This window comes from Pipistrellus hanaki (genome assembly GCF_964339955.1).
Source record: "Pipistrellus hanaki genome assembly, chromosome: 7".
NCBI lineage: Eukaryota > Metazoa > Chordata > Mammalia > Chiroptera > Vespertilionidae > Pipistrellus > Pipistrellus hanaki.
The window spans coordinates 3,311,955-3,335,412 of record NC_140509.1 but is presented as its reverse complement, the minus strand read 5'-3'; the positions used below and the strand labels follow the sequence as shown (position 1 = coordinate 3,335,412).

At 57.6% G+C, this 23,458-nt stretch overlaps 2 protein-coding genes and 1 long non-coding RNA gene across 4 annotated transcripts in view; 2 read left to right on the top strand and 1 right to left on the bottom strand.

Annotated features, from left to right (window-relative positions):
* The window catches only part of LOC311626233, a 1,185,289-nt gene that overhangs the window by 535,443 nt on the left and 626,388 nt on the right, over positions 1-23,458 (top strand). The window lies entirely within an intron of this gene.
* PPT2 (palmitoyl-protein thioesterase 2) lies at positions 69-8,205 on the bottom strand. 2 transcript variants are annotated; one of them, XM_084891238.1, is made up of 9 exons: positions 8,073-8,205; positions 7,237-7,417; positions 6,894-7,047; positions 6,476-6,571; positions 6,282-6,389; positions 5,511-5,594; positions 5,328-5,412; positions 974-1,028; positions 69-817 (listed from the first exon to the last, which is right to left on the bottom strand). In XM_084891238.1, exons 2-9 carry the CDS (start codon positions 7,408-7,410, stop codon positions 674-676), a joined length of 900 nt encoding a protein of 299 aa, XP_084747364.1. In that variant the 5' UTR covers positions 7,411-7,417; positions 8,073-8,205; the 3' UTR covers positions 69-673. The 2 variants fall into 2 exon arrangements, with proteins under 2 accessions (XP_084747364.1, XP_084747363.1); XM_084891237.1 differs by lacking the exon at positions 8,073-8,205 and having other exon boundaries at positions 7,237-7,548.
* Positions 9,754-13,198, top strand: PRRT1 (proline rich transmembrane protein 1). Its single transcript, XM_084891225.1, has 4 exons — positions 9,754-10,569; positions 11,522-12,054; positions 12,583-12,765; positions 12,897-13,198. The coding sequence occupies exons 1-4, from the start codon at positions 10,551-10,553 to the stop codon at positions 13,071-13,073; spliced, it is 912 nt and encodes a 303-aa protein (XP_084747351.1). The 5' UTR covers positions 9,754-10,550; the 3' UTR covers positions 13,074-13,198.

The window sequence follows — 23,458 nt, the reverse complement described above, 5'->3', positions numbered from 1 at the left end:
CTCGGCTCTCCATTCCCACCCTTTTGGGGAGCCGGGTCCCCCTCACCTGGAAAGGAGCCAAGCCACACTGAGGAAAGGGAACTTTATTTCCATAAATACAAGGTAACACCCACTGGAGGGTAGCTAACGGAGGGGGCTGGGGCCTCAGAGAAAGGAGGCTCCCAGGAAGTACCCCAACACTGAACATAGGGACTGGGGGATCCCCAAACCTGAGATGGGCCTCGCAGGCCACAGATATTCCCCAACATTGACACTTCAAGAACGGAACTGCACCCCGAGGGCAGGCGTGGCCCCGCTCCCATGGGCAGTCCTTCCCGGGGGAGGCGGCGTGGGGAGTTCGGCGGGGACAGAGCAACACTGTCCTGAGCGGCCTGGGAGGAGGCCCTGTGTGGGCGGGCTGGGCCCTCCTGTGCAGCCAGAGATGGAGGAGCAGCCGCAGTTCACACCTGGTTCCTCACTTCCCAACCTCAGCCTTGGAGGATGGGAGAGCATGGAGCCACCCCCAAATGAAAACACGAGGTGGGGGAGCCCAGGGTTTGTCATTCACAGAGCAGAGGGGGCCTGGGAGCCTGGCCGGTGGGGCCGTGTGCAAGTAATGACATGGCAACAGGCGCAACAGAGCCTGGCGCTGCCTCCCAAGGCCGGCTCTGGGCCCCGGGCCCCGGGCTCGCCCTCAGGAGAGCCAGGGCTCGATGCAGGTCACGTAAAGGGTGTGGTTGGAGTGCCAGGCCGTGTGGGCAATCCCAGCCATGGGACACCTCACTATGGCCCCCCGGGCCCAGAGAGTCTTCAGTCCAAAAGAATCCCGAAGATAAACCTTTGCGGGGTAGGGGCGTGGGAGAAAGACACAGGGAGACAGCGTGAGTTCCTGCTGAGGCCCAGCCCCCTCCCAGGGTGAAGCCCCGAGCTCAGGACTCGGCAGTGGGGCGGCTGGAGACAGCTGGGATGGGCGTGAAGAAATCCAGGGACTCACCAGTTGTTCCTCCATCTCCAAGACCGTCTCATTTGCGTCATAGAAGCCAAAGAAGCTACAAAGAGATGGGGGGCCATAATCAGGAGAGTTGGAGAAAATCAAGGTGGGATAGGATCCTTTCAGAACTCACAGCCTGTTGGGGAGACAGGCAGCAGGGAGAACACTCAAAATATTTAGAGGGACATCATGCACCCCATGAGGTGACGCACGGAAGGCAGGGCATCACTTCGCTGAATTCCCAAACTGAGGGACAGTCTACAAAACAGATGGTGCATACACTTCAAAGATACCAGTGTCCGGACAAGAGGACTTGGGTAGCATTCAGGATTAAGAGAAACTAGAAAGACATGAAAACTAACGCATGATCCTGGGTTTGATCTTGCACTGGAATTTGTTTTCCCCTAAAAAGACAGCCCAGCCGGCGTGGCTCAGTGGTTTGAGTGTCGACCTATGAACCAGGAGATCACGGTTCAATTCCCGATCAGGACACGTGCTCAAGCCTGGGAGGGCCCAGCTCAACCCACAATGTGGGGCATGCAAGAGGCAGCTGCTCAATGATTCTTGCTTCATCATTGATGTTTCTATCTCTCCCTCTCCCTTCATCTCTGAAACCAATAATAATAATTAAAAAAAAAGACAATTAGAGCCAGGCCAGAGTAGCTCAGTGGTTGAGTATCAATTCATGAACCAAGAGGTCACCAGCTCAATCCCCAATAGGGGGTGTGCAAGAGGCAGCCGGGGGATGTTTCTCTCTCATCTATTTTTCTCTTTCCCTCTCCTTTTCTCTAAAGTATCAATAGAAACATTTTTTTTAAATATATATTTTATTGATTTTTTACAGAGAGGAAAAGGGAGGGATAGTTAAAACATCGATGAGAGAGAAATATCGATCAGCTGCCTCCTGCATGCCCCCTAGTTGGGTATGTGTCCGCTACCAACGTACATGCCCTTGACCGGAATCAAACCTGGAACCCTTCAGACCATAGGCTGATGCTCTATCCATTGAGCCAAACGGGTTAAGGCTAGAGAAGTTTTTTAAAAGATAATTAGAAAAATTTGAATAAAGTCTATAGAGTACCATATCAATGTTAATTTCCTGATTTTGACAATTGTATTGCAGAGATATTAAAAAATGCCCTGTATATAGGAAATATGCGCTGACATACTCAAGTTTTAGGGATAATGAGATATTATGTGTTCAACCTACTAACGGCTCACACACACCCAGCAGGGGGCGTGTGTGAGGCAGCGACCAATGATTCTCATCACGGATGCATCTGCCTCTCCCTTTCCTTTCCTCTCTGAAATATGTTTTATAAACACTAGGTGATTGCTTTATGCTACTTTGGTAACTTCTTAAGTATGAGATTGTTTCAAAATAAAAAGATTGAGCCTTAGTTGGCTTGCCTCAGTGGATAGAACATCTGCCTGCGGACTGAAATGTCCTGGGTTCAATTCTGATTAAGGGCACATACCCAGGTTGGGAGCTCAATCCTCAGTAGGGGGTGTGCAGGCGGCAGCTAATCAATGATTCTCTCTCATCATTGATGTTTCTATCTCTCCCTCTCCCTTCCTCTCTGAAATCAATAAAAATATATATTTTAAAAAATTGTTTAAAGGTCTGAACATGTTTTTTTATTAAGAATATATAACTTGCCGAAGCCGGTTTGGCTCAGTGGATAGAGTGTCGGCCTGCAGACTGGGAGGTCCCTGGTTCAATTTTGGTCAGGGGCATGTACCTTGATTGCAGGCACATCCCCAGTGGAGGGTGTGCAAGAGGCAGCTGATCGATGTTTCTTTCTCATCAATGTTTCTAGCTCTCTCTCTCTCTCCCTTCCTCTCTGTAAAATATCAATAAAATATATTTAAAAAAATAAACTGCCATTTAAGAAAGAAGAAGAAAAAAAAAAAAGAATATATAACTGGCCCTGACCGGTTTGGCTCAGTGGATAGAGCGTCGGCCTGCGAACTCAAGGGTCCTGGGTCCAATTCTGGTCAAGTGCATGTAGCTTGGTTGCCAGCACATCCCCAGTAGGGAGACTGCAGGAGGCAGCTGTAGATGTTTCTCTCTCATCGATGTTTCTATCTCTCTATCCCGCTCCCTTCCTCTCTGTAATCAATAAAGTCAATAAAATATACTTTAAAAAAAGAATATATAACTGGCATGAGATTCGAGTGGATGCTGGCAGTGAATAACTGAATGCTAGTCAGAGTTAAGTCCAAGGGGCCACAGGAGCAAAAACAAAAGCCACTGCCTTAGCGTAGTAGAGCAAGGTGGGGACCCTTTTCTCTGCCGAGGGCCATCTGGATTGATAACGTGCTCCGATGGCCATACCAAATGACCGACTTAAACACCAGCCTGCTGTGTTCGGTCAAACACTTCCTTACCCACCCCTAATGCCTTGGCAAGGCCAGACTGAACCATTTCCGGGGCCTTATCGGCCTGCCCATTTCAGAGCACCTGGCTTAGAGCATCAACCAAGGCTTCCCGGCGAGGGCCCTGGACCAGGGAGGGCCGCTGCAGGCCAATGGGATGCAAGAGCAGGGGCGCGGAGGGGAGGCGCAGCGGGTGCGGGAGCTGGGCTGAGGCCTGGAGGCCTGGGGAGAAGCTGGGTGTCACCCGCTGGGAGAGCAGCAGGGCACATAGACCTGGACCTGCTCTCCAGCTCTGCCACACCCCACTGTGTGCGGCTGGGCACGCTCCTTCCCGTGTCCTAGGGGACCAACACCCCCTTGGCAGCGAGGAAGGGAAGCGTGTGGCCAACAGAGAGAGCCTGACTCTCCCCTTACTAACGCTATGAACGGAAGCAAGGAATTCCATCTCTTCGCACTCAAGTCTCCTGAAAGGTCGTTTTGAGGATCAAACGAGCTTTATTTAAAGGTGCTACGTAACTGCGAGCTATTACTATCTTTATAGGTTGTAGACCTGAAATGAAATGTAAATAAATCCCGTCTCTTACTATTATCATAAGGGCTGCTACTCCTTCTCTCAAAACCCTCAATGTCTTCCCATTTTCCTCAGAATATACCGTCAAGGGTCGTGGCTGCCGGGGCTGGGGCGGCTGGGCTGAGGAGCTCGGGGGATGGATATGGAATTTCAGTTTGGGAAGAAAACAGAATCCTGGAGATGGATGGGGACAGCCACACAGTATGTGAGTGTACTTCATGCCACTGAGTGTGCGTTTACCAATGGCCCTGGCTGTGTGACTGCTGGTTGGAGTGTCCTCAGGTTCAATTCCAGTCAGGGTACATACCCAGATTTTGGGTTCAAGCCCTGGTCGGTGCACATATAGAGGCAAAGGATCTCTCTCTCTCTCTCTCTCTCTCTCTCTCTCTCTCGGCAACAGATTGATGTTTCACCCACTCTTTCTCTCTCTCTCTCTCTCTAAAAATAAATACATTTTAAAAATGGCAAGTTTTATTTTGTGTATAATTTTTTAAAAAGTCAAGGGCCTTCCTTTGCCCTACAAAGGCTCAACATAATGGCTCTCTGCCACCTCTTTCAACCTCCTCTCCCACTCTCTCCCCAGCTCTCTTGCTCACGGGCCCCAGGGTCCATGCAGGTGTGGTCCCTGTCCCTGGCCTACTCCCCACACTGCTGCCAGCCCCCCCTGACTTCCTTCCGCCTCAGCCTCAGCCTCAGTGCCAAGGGCAACTCTCCCAGGGGCTGCTCTGTCCTGACAGCCTTCCCCTGCCTCCCTTCACTCCCATTTGACAGACACACAGACATCGTTATCTGTCTCCCCTCTGGAAGGAAAGCTGCACCACGGAGACCTCACTGCCGGCTGACTCCCGGGCCCAGAGCGGCTCTGAGGGACTGCGAGGGCCGTGACCGCTCAGCTCACTCAGGAGCTCCGGACGGCGGCTCGCACGGGGCCCACAGAGACCTGGCTTTCCCAGAGTGACAGGCGGGAGGGGTGAGGAGGAGGCAATCGCAGCGGACCGGGAAAGGAAAGAGGTGATAGGAAGTGGATTAAATGGCATGGAGTGTCTACACACATTGTGCCAACATCAAGTTCCTGGTTTTTGACGCTGTGCTGCCGTTACATAAGATGCAGACACTGGGGGAACTGGGTGAAGGTACACAGGGCCTCTCTAACCATCTTTGCAATTTCCTATGAATCTAGAACTATTTCAACATTAGAAGTTTTTATAAAAGTAGGGGAGGCAGGGACGGAGAGGAAACAGCATCAGCAGGATGAGGTGGCTGGTAGACACAAGGGCTGGGGGAGGGCTCCCAGCTGTGGATCTCGGGGGGCAGGCGGTCACTGAGCGTGGGACCAGCGTTAGGGAGCGGCGAAGGTCGGGGGGATTAGGGTGTCCTTAGTGAATCCCGAGGCCACGCAGTCATTACCTGGACTGCCAAGGGGTAATGACGCCATCATCGGGGCCTCCGATCAGCACCATGCGGCCCACCCGCAGGAAGTTCTTCCGCCAGGCTGCGGGGGAGAAGAGAGCCGTCAGTGCGGCCGGCGGCGGGAGGGGGGCACAGCGGCAGAAAGGCAGAGCGACACCGAGGGGAAGCCCGGGGCCTCACCAGTGGCGTTGGGATGGTCTCTCTCCCCGTTGATCAGGGCCAGGAAGCTGCTGGCATTGAGGTACAGGTCATCGTGGTGGGGATCTGCGTACACATGGCACTTAGAAAGAGGTCAGGGAGCAGGGGAGCGGGCAGGCGCGGACACTGGGAGAGCAACCAGGAGGCTCCAGGAGCAGACGGTGAACAGGAACGCAGCAGCAGTGATGATTGTGAACATGACAGCAAACCCCTTCACCCGGCTCTGCGAGCCAGAAACTGTCCAAAGCGTTTCACACTCATTAACCTGTTTAATGCTTACAACCCCCTATGAGGTAGGTACTAATTTATCCTTTTACAGAGGAGACGCTGAGTCGCGGGAAGGTTGAGGAACGCCCAAGTGGCCCGGCAGACTCAGACTGCAAACGCAGTGGCCTGGACCCAGCAGCCTTGGCCTTGTGAAGCACCAGAGGCTTCTGCCCAGGCCCCTTGCCTGTGCTGGAAAGGAAGCTGCATTGAACAGACACGCGGCTGCTCGCACACCGCGTGCCAGAGCGGAGGAGTGGCGACAGGGACAGTACGGCCCACAAAACGAAAAGCATTTGCTCTCTGCGCTTTAAAGAAAAGGCGTGCCGACCTCTGCTCCACACGGCGCGCTCTGAGACCCTGGCTGATACACATAAAGCATGCTGCGCCCCATGAGTGTGAGTTATCACTATTGTCCTTGCTACTGGCTCTGGCAGAGGCCCTAGCCTCCAGGGTACCGCATGGAGGTCCGGTTAGCCCCGTACTCACCATGCCAGTAGTTGCATATGGAGAACTCCTGCCCCCAGGGGCTGTAGCAGATCCGGTAGAGGTTAGACCTCATGGAGGTAGGGAACAGCCACTTCAGGTAGTCCGTGTCTGGCGAGAGAGCAGCAGCGCCAAGTAGATCCAAACCCCTGTGCCCCCAGCTCCGGGCCCCGCATGCAGCCCACAGCCCCACTCACCTCCGTACTGCCCCATCTGCGGGGAGGACAGCGAGATGAAGGAGTCCACGTTGTGGTCATCCATGACGGACAGCAGTGCCCGGCACACCAGGCCGCCTGTGGGCAGGCCACACGTGGGCAGGGGTTCGGGATGGCCAGGGCCTTCTGACGCTAACTCTGGGGTGTTTTTGCCGCCTCCCCCCCTCCCCCGCCCCCACTACCACTTAGGCCGGAGAACTGTGGGTACTGGGGACGGAAGGGGGTAGCACTGTGTCCCCGAGGACACACAGAGGTGAGACCAGGGGCTGAGGGAAGTCAGAAAAGGGGGGCTCGGGCACCAGGGCCCTGCTGGACAGTGTGGTTCAGAAAAGGGGACCTAGGAAGTGCCCCTCAGATTAGGATCAAGCTTCAGAGAGTGCTTAGGGTGGGGGGCACCTACCCTGTGAGTAGCAGATGAGATGCACCCCTTGAGGGGCCTTTGCCATGATGGGGGCCACGGCCTCTCGGAACCCTTGCACCTGTTCCCACAGGGGCCGCAAGCTCTCTCTCCCATCGAAGAGATCTAGCACGGTCACCTCGGTCCCGGGGTGTGTCTGTGGGAAGGGGCGATGCTGCAACTGGGGGTGAACTGCGAAGCCCTCCACTCCACCCGGCTGCGCCAACGCCTGCCGTGCCCTGCTAGAGCCGGGGTCCCCCCACCCCACCCCCAGGGACCGGGCAGCCGGAGGGGCGGCTTTCAGGCCCGCCCGCTTCCGCCCCCGCCTCCGCGGCGCCCCGCAGACCTGGTTGATGTAGCCCAGCAGGTGGCGGAAGCTGTAGGAGCTGTCAAACAGCCCGTGCACCACGATGACCGGCTTGTAGGGCGCGCGCGGCGGCGCGGGGGCCGCGGGCAGCAGCAGCAGCGGCAGGAGGGGCACGGCGAGCAGGAGCCCCGCGGGCGGCCGCGGCCCCGCCATCTCCCCCCTGAGCGGGACGGGCTCCTGAGCCCACAGCCGGGCCCCGGCAGACCACGCGGTCAGCCGCTCCGGGCCCCGAACAGCAACTTCAACTCACCGTCCTCCCCCGCACCCGGCCGTGCTCCCCGCGCACCCCCGCCGCGCAGGCGCAGCACCTGCGCGAGCCCCGCCCCCGCCCGGGCCCGGGGACGTCCCGCCGCGCGGCCCCCGCCCCGCCCCGCCGCTTCGCAGGCGGGACCGAGCGGCAGCGGGTCCCGGAGGCGCACCCCCCGCTCCGGGCCGCCGCCGCTCACTCCTCCCGGGGCTGGGAGCGCGGGGGGGGGGGCGCCCGGAGTGACGGGGGGGGGCGGCGGGGAGGCTGCTCGGGGTCGCGCTCAGCCGTCATTTCCGGGGCTTTCCCTGGCAACCGTGCCAGCGTCCCCGGCAACGCAGGCGGCCCGGGAGGGGCCGTGGAACTTTCCATCGCGCGCTGGGAGCGGGGGAGGACAGGGCGGGCGGCCCGCGCTGCCGGCGGGGAGAGCCGCAGCGGCCCCGCGACTGGAGGCCTGCGCCCCGGCGCCGCCCGGTCCGGCCCCGGGAGCCCGCGTTCCCCCCGGGAGAGGCGGCCCCGCTTCGCCGCCGCCTGCCGAGGCTGCAGCCCGCCCGCCGCCGCCCGCTCTCACCGCTCTTGACGGTGAAGTGCGTGTAGTCTGCCTTGTCTCCGACCGCGGAGAGTGCTCTTGGCCCCTCGAGCGGAGAGGGAGAGCGGCTGGCCCAGTTTCTCCGGCCCTGCTCCGCGGTCCCATGGAGGATCCACCCCCAAGGGTGGAGGGCTCCGAGGCGGCTCTGACTCACGCCTGCTAGTGCGGTTTCCACCAGACTCTCAACCGGAGCGACCCCCACAGTCTGCCCTTAGCGGGGGGCTCCTGGGCGGGACCCCCACAGTCTGCCCTTAGCGGGGGGCTCCTGGGCGCTCCCCACCCAGACCCCCCCTCCCCACCAGGCCAGACCAAGCCCCAGCCATCCCTACCTCTCCATCTGTGGCGCTTACCCAACACCCATGAAGACGTTAATGAAAAAACGAACTCGCTATGGCCAAGCTGCTAAGCTGCTCATGGTAAGCAGGTTGAGGTATGAAGAAGTGATTCTATTCTTGCTTTAACTTAAACTTTGGAACTCTCCAGTCCTGCACCAATGCCTGCATGTACCTCAGACCTTCAGACAACTGAAAACCACTGACATCCGGACCACCTGGCATCCAGTGTGAAGACGAGGGTAACCCAGAGCAGTGGTCGGCAAACTCATCAGTCCACAGAACCAAATACAACAGCACGACGACTGAGATTTCTTTTGAGAGCCAAATTTTTTAACCTTAAACTTCTCCTAATGCCACTTCTTCAAAATAGACTCACCCAGGCCGTGGTATTTTGTGGAAGAGCCACCCTCAAGGGGCCAAAGAGCCGCATGTGGCTCGCGAGCCTCGGTTTGCTGACAACAGGCCTAGAGGATTACCCATCCAGAGGCTAAGAATGAACTGATTCTTCTGAAAAATGTACCCTATGAGCTTTTCTTTCTTCTCAGGAACACTCCAAGTATTGCCTGTGTTACCAGGTTGCCAACCCTACGATCCTTGGATAAATCTTTGCCATTTATTTCTGTCAAAGCCTCCAGACACTTCTGAGTTTCTTGGACAACAGGAGCCCCATTAGGGCTTTACTTAGCATTTAAAGGTGTTTCCCCGCCAAAACCAGTTTGGCTCAATGGATAGAGCGTCGGCCTGCAAACTGAAAGGTCCCAGGTTTGATTCCGGTCAAGGGCATGTACCTTGGTTGTGGGCACATCCCCAGTAGGGGGTGTGCAAGAGGCAGCTGATCAATGATTCTCTCTCATCGATGCTTCTAACTCTCTATCCCTAACCATTCCTCTCTGAAATAAATAAAATAAATAACTAAACAAATAAAGGTGTTTCCCTTCAGAAAGGAACGCCCCAGGTTGTCTGAACCCCTCTCTGTCGCAGGGTCTTTGCCGGTCTAAAGCAGTTCCCAGTCACCAGTGTGAGCCCTGAGCTGTGCAGAATGAGGGTGAGGTGGTGGTACAGGTTGGGGTCACACAAATGCCATAGAAACCGGAACGAGGAGCCGTGATTCAAATCTCCGCAGCCTGAGGCCCAGCTGCAGGTCTCTGTCCAGCTGGCTCTGTGGTCTGTTCAGACATTGAGGGGGAGGGCACGGCCCAGGAGAGGGATCTGTGTCTTGGCGGGGGAGGGGGCGTTAGGAAATGGATCTGAACACTGGCAGGCCCAGGGTCTCTAAGAAGCCCGTTCGCAAAGGGCGGAAAGGGGGTCGAGTCCATTTTCCCAAATGAGCAGCCCCTTCACCTCCCCCGCCAGAGTGCTTCAGCTCCTTGGCCGGGGAGGGAGTATCTGCACCCCCCAAGCTCCCCTCCGCCCGGCCCCCTCCCCATGGGGGGGGGGGTTCTCCCAGCTGTTACAACCCGGGCCTCCCACTGGACTTCCCGTTCCCCAGGCCTGGGTGGAGGGTGGAGGCTATAACCCTGGGAACGTTCCAGGCCATCACAGGCCTCAACTCTGCATACACCTTCCTCAGGCAAGCTCTGTCTCCTGAAGTGAGGGGCTAGGGGCAAGGATTTGAGAGAAGATTCTGGGACCTGGGGGGGGCCTCTGGGGAAGGAGAGGCCGCACTGGAGTGAGGCAGATCTGCAGGAGCTGGTATCAGTCTGTGGAGCACCCACTCAATTCCTCCCACAGCTGATCACTACAGCCCTCTCAGAGGGGCAGGCTCCAGAGCTTCTCTCCCTCCTGCCTTTCCTTAGTCCCACCCACTTTGCCTGGTCTTGCTTGCCTCCTTGTTTCCATGACAACTCCAAGGGAGCCCAAACTGGGGGCTTGAATGCTGGGGTGAGAGGAGGAGAGACGAGTGGGGGGTACATCTGAAGAGCTCCCCCAACCCCGCCTCGGTCCCTTTAAGCTCTCCCCCCTCCCAGTTCTCCCTCTGCCCCCCCTCCACCACCCTCCGAGGCTGTCTTCTCTCCATCTCTTGCGCTGCCGGCTGCGCCATCCCTGCACCCCGGCTCCCGCTCCACTTGGAGACCCCCGACTCCAGCCACAGAGACCCTGACCCAGCGAGACAGAGACTGCAAGCATGTCATCCGAAAAGTCAGGTGAGAATCCACAGCAAAACCTCCCACCCCCTGCACGGTCTCCTGCCCCGTCCCCTCCCCCTCCCTCTGCTCCAACCCCCTCCCTACCTCCTCCGAGCAGGTTCTATCCAGCTCAGCCGCCCCTAAACCCACTCCTCGTCCTGGCTTCCTTCCCGCTCCCGTCCCAGCACGGTCCCTGCAGGGGGCAGCAGGGTGGGCTGCAGCAGGAGGGAGGCGGAGAGGGCAGCCTCGGCCAGGTGCTGCAGGGAGTGACAGATGGCCCGCCGGCGCGGGGACATCACGGAGACACATGGCGGGGGCGGCACGGAGACACGCCAGCTGCGGGTGCTGGGGGTGAAGTCCAGCAGCCCCTCCGGTTCAGCCCTGAAGAAGCGCTGAGATTCCGGAGGCTGGCGCCCCTCCCCCTAAGGGATGGCGGGTGGGCCTGTCAGCCCGCGTGGCTCGCCCGGTGTTGGACGGACACATGTTAAAGCATGTTGCATGTCCACATGACATGTGCACACGCAGGACTGGCTCAGAGGGGCAGGCCCCGGCGGCCCGGGCCCGCAGCCGCTGTGGACGCGGCGGCGCCGCGCAGTGAGGAGCGGAGAGTTGTGGCCTCAAAACTAGACAGAGAAACAGAAGTGGGGGGGCCAGTGGCCTAGATACAAGCCCTCTCCTGCCCCAAAGTGAGATGCTTCTCACCTTCTCCTCTGTCTCTCCCCCTGCCCTCCTCCATCCATCCCGGACCCTCTGTCTCCCAACCTCCCCATCTCGCTCTCACCGCCCCCGGACCCCTGGATCCCGGACCCCCGGACCCTGGACCCTGGACCCCGGACCCCGGACCCCGGACCCCGGACTCCGGACCCCTGAAACCCTGGACCCCCGGACCCCGGACCCTGGACCCCGGACTCCGGACCCCTGAAACCCTGGACCCCCGGACCCTGGACCCTCGCCTCGGCTCGCCCCCCAGGCCTCCCGGACTCCGTCCCGCACACCTCGCCGCCGCCCTACAACGCCCCGCAGCCGCCCGCCGAGCCCCCCGCGCCCCCGCCGGCGGCCCCCGCGCACCACCACCACCACCACCACTACCACCAGTCGGGCACCGCCACCCTCCCGCGCCTGGGGGCCGGCGGCCTGGCGGCTTCCGGGGCCTCGGCGGCGCGCGGGCCCTCGTTCTCCGCCACCCTGCCGCGGCCCCCGCACCACGCGCCGCCCGGCCCGGCCCCCGGGGCGCCCCCGCCCGGCTGCGCCACCTTGCCCCGCATGCCGCCCGACCCCTACCTGCAGGAGACCCGCTTCGAGGGCCCGCTGCCCCCGCCGCCGCCCGCCGCCGCCGCCCCGCCGCCGCCCGCGCCCCCGCACGCCGCCCAGGCCCCCGGCTTCGTGGTGCCCACGCACCCCGGGGCGGTGGGCACGCTGCCGCTGGGGGGCTACGTGGCCCCCGGGTACCCCCTGCAGCTGCAGCCCTGCACCGCCTACGTGCCGGTCTACCCCGTGGGCGCGGTGAGTGCGGGCAGGGCGGGCGGGAACCCGGCCAGGGGACCCGGCGGCCTGGGGAAGGCCTGGGGGCGGGGGGAGGAGGAGGAGGAAGAGGAGGAGGGGAAGGCCTGGGGGCGGGGGGAGGAGGAGGAGGAAGAGGAGGAGGGGAAGGCCTGGGGGCGGTGTTCTGGCGGTCCGTGAGGTCAGAGGCCACGGCCTGGGAGGGGGCGGGGCGGGAACCTGGGGCTGAGGAGTGGGGCGGCCAGGTAGGCTTCTGGAGAGAAGAAACAAGGTTTGAAGCGAGGCGGGGCAGCGCCGGAGGGGGGGGAGGGGTTGGAGAACCCCGAGGATGTGGGGTTACCCCAGGAGGTGGGTTAGTGGCAGCACAGGGGCCTAGGCGGGCTGTAGGCTGTTTCTGGGCAACGTGCAGACTGCGCTTCAAACGCGCTCCCCCCGAGCCGGACGGGGTGAACCGGAGCGGGAAGGGGGGACTGGAGCGGGACGTGGGGGGGGGGGCGGAGCGGGTCCGCGTGACGCGCCCCCCTTCCACAGCCCTACGCCGGGGGGACCGGGGGCGCGGGAGTGGCCTCCACGCTGCCCACGCCGCCGCAGGGCCCGGGGCTGGCCCTGCTGGAGCCCAGGCGCCCGCCGCACGACTACATGCCCATCGCCGTGCTGACCACCATCTGCTGCTTCTGGCCCACCGGCATCATCGCCATCTTCAAGGCGGTGCAGGTGCGTGCGGGCGTCCGAGCGGGGCTCCCGGGCTCATCATCCCGGGGCGCCGCTCAGAGGGGGCTGGGGCGGCGGGGGCGGGGGAGGGCTGGGGGGCTGCGGGGCCGCTCCTGACCTCCCCCCCCCCGCAGGTGCGCACGGCGCTGGCGCGCGGAGACATGGTGTCGGCCGAGATCGCGTCGCGCGAGGCGCGCAACTTCTCCTTCATCTCGCTGGCGGTGGGCATCGCGGCCATGGTGCTCTGCACCATCCTCACCGTGGTCATCATAATCGCCGCGCAGCACCACGAGAATTACTGGGACCCGTGAGGGCCCCGGCCCGCCGCCCTGCGCCCGCCGCGTTCCCGGGCGCCCCGCACACCCGCCCCGGTGCGCCCTGCACTGGGCCCCCGCCGAGGCCCTGGCGGGGCGGGCGCGCTCCGAACCCCGTTCCTCAGGAACCTCGCCGGAGCCCACACTCGCAGGGACGCGGCTTCCCGGGCCCCAGCCCCACACCGGCCCAGACGTCCCGGCTCCCGCCCCACCAAGCAGCCCCGGGAAGCTGCCGAGCGCCCTTCGCGGAGCCGGACCGAGTCCGCAAACCCGCCTCCGCCAGAGGCCCCGCCCGGCCCAAGACCCGCTCCAGGTGGCAGGCTCCGCCTTCTCTCCCTCGGGGTGCTCGGCGGTGGGTTTGGGGCGCCAGGCCTCGCCCAGACCCACGGACTCCGGTTCTCCGGTTGAGGACCCGCCAAGGCGTAGCCACGGCCACGCGCGCTCCCGTTTCTCGTCTCCCACACCGCGTGCCCATCGCGTGTCTGGCCAACCCCAGAACCTCTGTTTTGTTTTGTTTGTTTCTTTGGGTGAAGCTCGGGGGCGCCCAGTCTAGGGCCTTCGCGCTGGAGGGAGATCCGGGCGGGTCCCTGTAAATACTCCCTGGGCGCCGGGGAGGGAGCCGGGCTGGGCCGGCCAGTGCGGGAGCGCCGCTCGCCCCGCCGCCCCGCCTGTGCCCATGTGTGCGTGTGCGTGTGAATTTCCGAAAGCCGACATTAAAGAGGCTAATGGACGTACTCCCCGAATCCGGTGGTGCAGCCTAGCAAAGACCCTGTCTGTGGGTCCCCCCTTTCATCTCTTCCCACTTCCCCTCGGGGTGTGGTGGAGGAAGGAGAGCGACAGGTCTCTCTCTCTCTCTCTCTCTCTCTCTCTCTCTCTCTCTCTCACACACACACACACACACACACACACACACACACATGCATGCACGCACGCACGCAGCGGGGAGGGTCCCTGGGATCCTGCCAGGAAAGATCTTGGGGTCCATTTTCCGGAGGATTTCTTTCCGCAGCTCATCTTTTCCCCTCGGTCCCCCGCTGGGCTTCAGGCCCCGGAGCGGGAGGAGGTACAGGGAGACCACGGGGTCTCTCCCCAGAACCCCAGAAAGGCAGGCGAAGGAGAGGGCAGACCATTCTGAAGAAGTCCGTGGGAGACAGGGTGGCAGGCGGAGAGGGGGCAGACTGAATCGGAGCCCTCAGTGGTGTGCTGTGCCTGTGCAGGGAAGGCATGGGGAAAGGGCTGCGGAAACCTGTCTCAGGCCGTTCCAGCAGCTCTCAATGCCGGAGGCCCAGGCCCGCGGCTCACAAACAGCAGAGTGTATCGCTCAGGGTCCCCGATGCTGAAGTCAGATCAGAGTGCCCAGGAGAGGTGAGGGCACTCTGTGACCTGCAGACTCCCCATTGCACGCTCAAGTGGCAGAAGGGGCGAGGGTGCCCATTCACCAAGGCTCCACCCTCAGGGCCTAGTCTCCCCCCAGAGGCCCCTCTCTGCACATTAGGGTTTTAGCATGAAGTTTGCGCGGAACATATTCCGGATACAGCAGGGCCCCGGGAGGAGGAGAGGAGCCTCTGGTCCTAGCCTACCCTGAGGCCAGCCAGGGGCCTCTTGGGGAGGAGGGAGGGGCACAAGCCGTGGGCGTGGCCTCTCCAGCTGGACAGCGGCAGGACACGGTCCTCCCTGACTCCTGCCCCCATACAGCATGCAGATACCACGCAAGGTGCGGGTGAGACATTTGCCCAGACAGCAGGTGAGAACGCTGACCTCATGTGATTCACCCGGAAGGAAAGCCATGTGCAGGATAAGAGGCGTGGGGGGCCAAGACCAGTTTGGCTCAATGGATAGAGCGTCGGCTTGGGGACTGAAGGGTCCCGGGTTCGATTCTGGTCAAGGGCATGTACCTTGGTTGCAGGCATATCCCCAGTAAGGGGTGTGCAAGAGGCAGCTGATCGATGACTCTCTCATCAATGTTTCTAACTCTCTATCTCTCTCCCTTCCTCTCTGTACAAAATCAATAAAATATATTTTTTTAAAAAGAGGCGTGGGGGGAGGGAGTGGAAATCACGGGGAACATTTTTTTAGACATTTCAGGTTGAATGTGCCCTCCTCGTCAAATTTCTTTTAAAAAAAAAAATTGTAATTGATTATTTTAGAGAGAGAGGAAGGGAGAGGGAGAGAAACATTGATGTTAGAGGGAAGCATCGATTGGTTGTGTCCTGCACGCGAACCGGCAGCCTGGGTACCTGTCCTGGCCAGGGGTCTAGCCGATGACCCTTGGGCGCACTGCGCCGGTGGACTCTGAGCCAGCTGAGCCAGCTGAGCCCTCTGGCCAGGCCTCACCAAACTTCTTGAAAAAAGAATTCACATTTGCAACCCCCACTTCCTTACCACTTACTCATTTTTACCCCTTGCCGCCTGAAAAGGGGAACATTGTTGTCACAGATATGTCTCTGTCTGTCTTTCCTCCACACCCACTGTTCTTAACCCTTTCAAATCTGCTCCCACTCCCTACGCTACGGAAACTGCTCTCTCAAATAGTACCCATGACCAGAAATTACCCGGAGCCAAGATCGGTGGCGTTTTCCGGAATCCTCCCACGTTTGTTTCTTGACCTTGGAGTCCTCACTCACCCAGGCAGGGTTCAGGGACAGTCATCTCTCCCCCTTTACCTCCATACACACCTCCCATCATCTTCCTCCCACTGTTTTTCCTCCTCCCTTCCCCTAAGAGCCTGCTCTGGATTTCCTCCCTTAGTTGGGTCCTCCCCTTGAAAAATCTAATCCACTCCAAACTCACACATCATTTTCTTTTCTTTTCTTCCAAATTATAAGAGAAAGTTTATTTAGAAAGTCAGACTCGTGGAAGAAATGGGCTCAGAGGGGAAGGGAAAGGTGTGGGTGTGCTGCCCAGAGGAAGAGCTGCCCAGAGATAATTCCTAATGCTTCTCGGCTATAGACTGAATGTTTGTGTCCCCCCCAAATTCACGCTGAAACTGGATCCCCAGTGTGCTGGTGGGGCCTTTGGGGGTGCTTAGGTCAGGAGGACGGACTGTTATGAATGGAGTGAGTACAAGAAACTACAGAGAGCTCCCTTGCCCATCCCACCAAGTAAGGGCAAGGTTGGAAGCCAGCTGTATCTGAACCAGAAGTGTCTCAGCAGACACTGGATCTGGGCGCCTTGATCGTAGACTCTCCAGCCTCCAGAACTGAGAGAAATAAATGTCTGTTGTTTATAAGCCATCTGGCTGTGGCCTTTTGCTACAGCAGCTGGAGTTGGTTAAGACATTATCCAACCTCTATGTTTACAGGCACACACTCTGGCCCGTGGAGCCTCCACAGGGACCACGCTGCCGGTCCTCGAAACCCAGTGTGTTCCAAACCAAACAGACGAAATGCCCCTGAGCCTGCTTCCCTGTTACTTCCCCTATTACCGCCACCATCTTCCCAGCCCCCTTATCTGAAAACATGATGCTATTAGAGGACAGCTCCCTGAGTCAGATGGGGAGGGCTGTCCCCTCCTCGGCTCTTGTCAGTCTCATAAGATTTCAGATGAGCAATAGAAGCATTATAGCAAAGCAAGCGGATTTATTAAAAATACACTCAGCATATAGCATAAGTGGGCACCCAGCTAGTCTGACTGCCCGGCCTGGTGGAAACTTAAGGGTTTTATACTTTTCTGTCTACAGGTTTAAAGCTTCCTCTGCAGATATCTCAGGCAACAGACTAGATTTTAAAGTCCTCCTTTTACTTTGCTGTGGCTTTTTCTAGAATTTATGATGACATCTGGCAATTTTACCTGGGCAAGTGGACTGCTGACTTCTTTGTTCACTGGGTGAGATAAAACTCTCCCTCTTTCCCCCTACCCCCTTTCCAATATTCTCTGCTTAGTCGGAGAGATATAAACCATTTGCTCTCAGGTGTCCTGGTTTAGGGAAAATAAGGCAGTGACTCACAAGTTAGCTGCAAGCTGCCCAAACTGGTTGGCTTTGTTTCATTTTCTCGTCTCAGTTTTCCCTTCCACTTGCCCAGGAATTGTCCTGGCCCCTTACCATGCTGCCGCATTCCCTGCTCAGGGACTCCCATTGCTCAGGTCTTTTAGGGCCATAGTCCCTGGCCGTGTAGGGTGCGGCAGTCTCTCACTGCCTGAGCTAAGGGAGGCCAGGGAATGGGATCTGAGACTGGAACACAGAGGCCATTGGCTGATTCTTCACAAGGGAGGTGGGCTGGAATTCTTTTTTTTTTTTTAATTTCTTTTTTTATAGAGAGGAAGGGAGAGAGAGAGAGTTAGAAACATCGATGAGAGAGAAACATCAATCAGCTGCCTCCTGCACACCCCCCACTGAGGATGTGCCCACAACCAAGGTACATGCCCTTGACCGGAATCAAACCTGGGACCTTTCAATCCGCTGGCCGACGCTCTATCAACTGAGCCAAACTCGTTTCAGCTGGGCTGGAATTCTTGAAGTGTCATCATCTTCACATGGAATTGCTGCTTTCTGAAAGTGACAAACTTGACAAGAAGGTTAGTGGAGGGAAGTCAATTAGATTAAAGCCTAGTCCTGGCATTTCTTATCTGTAACAGGCTTTTGTTTCTTGAAGCGGAGCTTGAGGTTCACAAGAGGAGGTCTCAGGTTGAGGTTCCTATGGGGACTCACAGGAAATAGATTACAGAGGTAAGTGGGCCCCACTGGGTATCCCTGGGAGCTTCCCTAGAGCTGGGGTGCTTACTAGGGCTGATGTGCCCTTCCATCTGGGATACAGTCAGGACTCAGGGCAGTTGTTTCCTCCTGCCTCCCCCTGGCCCCTGCTTTAGCTTGTTGGTAGTCTTTATCGAGGGCAGGTAGGATTTTGTTTCCATACACCTGAAATGCTTTCTGAACTGTCCTAGATTAATGGTGAAAGATAACAGAATATACATAATTTCTTTGCAATTGGACAATCAATGGGTCTGTGCTGTCTGTCACTACTTTAGCCAATTCAGCAGAGACAGGGTTGAATCATACATGAGTGTTTATTCCAATACTGCCAGCAGCAGGGGAGAGCAGCAGGTCACCCACAAAAACCTGCTCTGCAGCCCATAAGCCAGATGCTTATATAGGGTAAAACAAAGACTGCATGGGGAAGTGGGGATTGCAGACATGGGGGAGTAGGCTATGCAGGCTGGGTGGGCCCCATTGTTTGGGCAACAAGGTTGTTAATCTTTCACGATGATAGTCAGTTCTTGAATGAGAATGGACCGCATTCAAAGATTGACTCCAGGTCCATGCCCCACCTGGTTTGGCTCAGTGGATAGAGCATAGGCCTGAGGACTGAAGGGTCCCAGGTTCGATTCCAGTCAAGGGCACATGCCTGGGTTGCAGGCTCAATCCTCAGTGTAGGGCATGCAGGAAGCAGCCAATCAATGATTATCTCTCATCATTGATGTTTTCATCTCTCTCTCTCTCCCGCTCTTCCTCTCTGAAATCAATAAAAATATATATTTTTAAAAACAAAATATATATGCTGCTGTAAAAAAGAAGGAATTCTTACCATCTGCAACAGCATGGATGGAACTGGAGAGCATTATGCTAAGTGAAATAAGCCAGTCAGAGAAATATAAATATCACATGATCTCACTCATTTGTGGACTATAATGAACAACATAAAGTGATGAACAAAAACAGATCCAGAGTCAGAAAAGCATCAATCAGATGGTCAAACCTCAGAGGGAAGGTAGGGGAGGGTGGGGGTAAAGGGGAGAGATCAACAAAAGGACTTGTATGCATGCATATAAGCCTAACCAATGGACACAGACAACAGGGGAGTGAAGGCATGAAAGGGGGGAAGAGTAATGGGGGGTAAGGACACATATGTATCAATAAAGAAAAAAGAAATATTGATTCCCAGGTCCAAGGTTGACTCCCAGGCCCAGGGGTACACAACTCCCAGCCAGGTCACAATGCCCTTTCTTTAACCAACACAAGGCAATCGTGGTTAACAGCACCTGACTAATGCTTCCCATCGCCACTCTTAGTCCCCAATAATCTACTCCTGCCCTAACATTCCCCACTGCTCTTTCTGCCCTCTCACATCTATGAGGTTGGTTTTAGAGGAAAAGTCCCGTCCTGCTGGACTGCATCTGCTTCTGCCTTGAAAGCAGCTCCCAGGATGGAGGACACCGATGCAGGATCCTGGATGAGCTTTCTATCAACTGAGAATTGTCAGAAAGGTTAAAGCAGCGCATTCCTTTAAATTCCTCACGGCCATGGTAATGTCACAACAGCAAATAACCTATCGCTGCCCGACTCTCCAGCACTGCCTCCCTGGCCTGGCTCAGCTCTGGATTTATCCCATGTCTGGCCCTGGGGTGGCATTCAGGGCTTTCACCTGCCACAAGCAGCCAGGCCACCTACATTAGGGGAGCCTACCGCTGCCGGCGCGGCAAATGGTCAGAGCAGCACAGTCAGCAACCTCCGGGGTGGAGACCCTCACTGCAGCCCGTGCCACGGCCTCGAGAAAGTCTCTTTGGGTCCAGACTGTAAGGCCTAAAGACAGTCTGTCATCTTAAGGGACACCCTTCCCCCCAGGGCTGTTTCCCACATACCAGAAACCCCAGCCAGCAGCTTAGTGTGCCCATTACTACAAGGGAAGGTGAACTTATCAGAACAATTCACATTGTGGTTAGTAGACACTGAAAGACAGTAACAGAACACGCAGAGAAAGGCAGGCATTCAGCACAGGACTCTACTGCAGCCACTTTAGAGACCACATCCTGCCTCCTTCCCCAGACAGTGGGCCCCAACCTACAAAGGTCCCGGTAGGTGACTTTCTTCCCAAAATGGATGGGATAATTCTCTGTGTTAGCATAGGTGTCCCAGCTCCTACTCAGCAAACGTCAAGGTCAGTTCTGCAGGCTCCTTCACTGCCAGCCTCAGAGCAGGTGGAGCGGTGAGAAGCACGTCTAGGGGCCCGTCCATTCCTCCTCTGGTTGGCCCATCGTCCTTGCTCTGCTCACGTCTGTCTAACTGCCTGCCACATCCCCTCAGGGTTTGGCTCTGAATCCTTCAGAGAAAAGGGACACAGGTTCTCTCCTGTAAGTGCTTCCTGCTGAGGAGGGGCGGACTTATTCCTTCGGAGCCAAGAGATCCTCGCTCTCCGTCAGGAACCATGAGACCTGGTCACGGGAGAAGGCGGCAGTGGTGTCTAGAGGTGGTAGTCCCTGAGTGTGAGAAGGGCTTGTAACCCGAGGGAGACAACTGTTATAAAATTTAGTATTATTGGGCAAAAGTTAGAACAGCAAGAATTACAACAAATGGCCTGATCAAGGAAAAAACATTTCAGTTCTAATAATTTCCTATTGAAACAATTTTTTCTCCCTAAGATCACCCTCATTTTTTTTTTTTTAAATATATTGTATTGATTTTTAACAGAGAGGAAGGGAGAGAGATAGAGAGCCAGAAACGTCGATGAGAGAGAAACATCGGCCAGCCGCCTCCTGCACACCCCCCACCGGGGATGTGCCCGCAACCAACGCACATGCCCCCGACAGGAATCGAACCCGGGCCCCCTCAGTCCGCAGACCGACGCTCTACCACTGAGCCAAACCGGCCTCGGCGATCACCCTCATTTTTTATTAAAGAGCCAACTTAAGACCAATTTATTTACTGTATTAAGCCTAGTCACAATTTGGCATGATTGTTTGTATGAAAATAATAACAGTGGATCACACAGATTATTTTATTTTATTTTATTTTTAAATCAATCTTTATTGTTCATAATATTACAAAGGTTCCTCATTTCTTCCCCCCTCCTCCAGGTTCCCCCCCCCCACCCTCTGCCCCCTCCCCATCCCCCATTGTCCTCATCCATAGGTGCAGTTTATGTTCAGTCTCTTCCTCCCTCCCTTTCCCCGATAGTAAATCCCTTCTCAGATAGTAAATCAGTTACTTAGCATTTTCTCATATCAATAATACCTCCACATGCGCAATGATACATTTCACACAAAAGACATTTCCAAATAGGTCAACCAGCCTCATCCAGGCCCCACCCAAGGCACTCACAGATCAACACCCCAGCCCTATACTAACTCAACACATCCAGATCTAAGCCTTCATCACTTGATTCAGCAGACCCTCAAGTTCCCACAAAAGTTTCCAGCCATGTCTGAGAGGCAGCCGTGGGGCAGGGGCAGGCGAGGAGCGAGCTGTTCCGGGCCTGGCTGCTCCGGGCTTGGCCTCTGTTGCTCTGGTTCGTTCCACAACCAGCTGCTCCGGGTCTGGTCACTGCCGCTCCCGACCTAGTCACTCTGGACTTGGCTGCCACTGCTCCGGGCCTGGCCGCACCCAACCCGGCTGCCCTGGGCCCGGCTGCTCCGGGCCCGGCCGCTCCGGGCCTGGTCGCCCCCAGCCTGGCAGCTGCTGCTCCGGGCCTGGCCGCACCCGACCCGGCTGCTCCGGGCCTGGCCCCTCCCAGCCTGGCAGCCGCTGCTCCGGGCCTGGCTGCACCCGACCCGGCTGCTCTGGGCCCGGCTGCCCTGGGCCCGGCCGCTCCGAGTCTGGCCGCTCCGAGTCTGGCCGCTCCCAGCCTGGATGCTCCGGGCTTGGCTACTGCTGTTCTGGGCCTGGCTGCTCCCAACCTGGCTGCTCTGGGCCCTGCTTCTCCGGGCCCGGCCACTCCGGGTCTGGGTGTTCCTGGACTGCCTCCGCCTCAGGCCTGGCTGCCACTGCCCCAGGTCTGGCTGCTCCAGTGCTGACTGTTGTTGCTCTGGTTCTGGCTGCTGCTGCTCTGGGGCCTGGCCATTGCTGCTCCGGGCCCGGTTGCCACTGCCTTATGCCTGGGCACTCTAGGCCTGGCCGCCGCTGTTCCAACATTCTGTCCTTTTTTTTTTTTTTTTTAAACGCATATATGTTGCAATGTTGGCTGGTGAGTTGAGTTCTGACTTAGTCTTTGATTTTTCAAGATCTTCTTTGTATTCTTTCTTAAGTAATTTTATTATCTTTTGCTCTCACTTAATTTCTTCACATTGAGAACTTCTTTGGTTTCTTCCTCCTTGTCCTGGGAGCTCAGCAGGTTGGCCTGTGGCACCCCTTTGTTCTCCACTGGCTCCCGCACTATTCCAGCCTGTTGCCGGGGTCGGCGCCACCCAGGAAGCAGCCCAAGGCCTTGGCTCCATTGCGGTGCTCAGAGGTCGAAGGCTCAGAGGCACCCCCCCCCCGGGGGGGCCCGTTGCCCGGCTCCCTGCTTGCGCCCGGTTGGCCGGTGTCCTGCAGGGGCTCCTGCTCCCTGTCACATTCCTCCAGTCTGGAGCTTTGTTTTCTCTTTCCCGCTAGGGAAGTCTAGGATCAGAGTCAACAGACTGTCCTCTGCGCACAGTGCGCGCGACTCTGGGGGCTCCGCTTTTCGCCACTCCCCTGGGATTCCACCTCACAGCTCCGTCTCCCCCTGCTCGAGCCTGGGTCCCCAGGGTCTGGTCCAGGACTGGGGTTCAGAGCAGTCGAAACTGGGGCCCAACACAGCCGGGGCTCCCGTTTCCTTCCCTCCAGGGCAATCCCACATCAGAGTCAACATTCCTTCCCTTGCAAGCAATGTGCGGGACTCCGGGGGCTCCGCCTTTCGCCGCTCTCCCAGGACTCCACCTCACAGCCCCGTCTCCCTCTACTTGAGCCTGGGTCCCCAGGGTCTGGCCCATAACTTGGGGCTCAGCGCTGCCGGTTCGGGGGCTCAGCCCAGGCTGGGGGTTCTATTTCCTTCCTGCTAGGGAATGCCGGGCAGCACCCAGCCCTCTCCTCCTCTCCGGCTGCGACCTCTCCGCGCGAGGGCGTGCGAGGGTGCAGCATGTCTCCGTACCTTAGGCTTTTTTTCAGCTCCTCTGATTTTCCTTCTGGTTTTCTCTTTCCTTCTTGTTGTAGAATTTTCAGTCAGTCGACTACCTGTAGCTCTGGGTGATGTCCACTCTACATTTTAGTTGTATTCCATTGAAATTGTTGTGTGCTGCTGCGGTTAGGTGTCTACCCGAGCAGCCATCTTGGATTCTCTCCCACACACAGATTATTTTAAAAAGATAAGCTTTGGAATGTCACGATCAAGCTTTAATTAGCCCGGCAGGGGGAAGACGCTGAGCCACCTGCTGCCACCAGGTTTGCCTGCAATGCCTGCAGACAGGGGTGAGGTCCCCAAGCTGAGGTCCCAATGAGTCTTGAGGTTCCTTCCCGGCCATGTCTCAAGGAAGCAGCCTTCGTTCCTGACCTGGGAGGCCTGCGATGAACCATGCAGAGTGGCCAGGGATGGTAGCAGGCTTTCTCCAACGGGGTCTTCTTGGCTTCATTCCCCAGAGCTTTCTGGTGGCATCCGGAGTCCAGAGCATGCCTCTCTCATACACGGCCTTCCAAAGTGTCGGTTAATAAAACCACA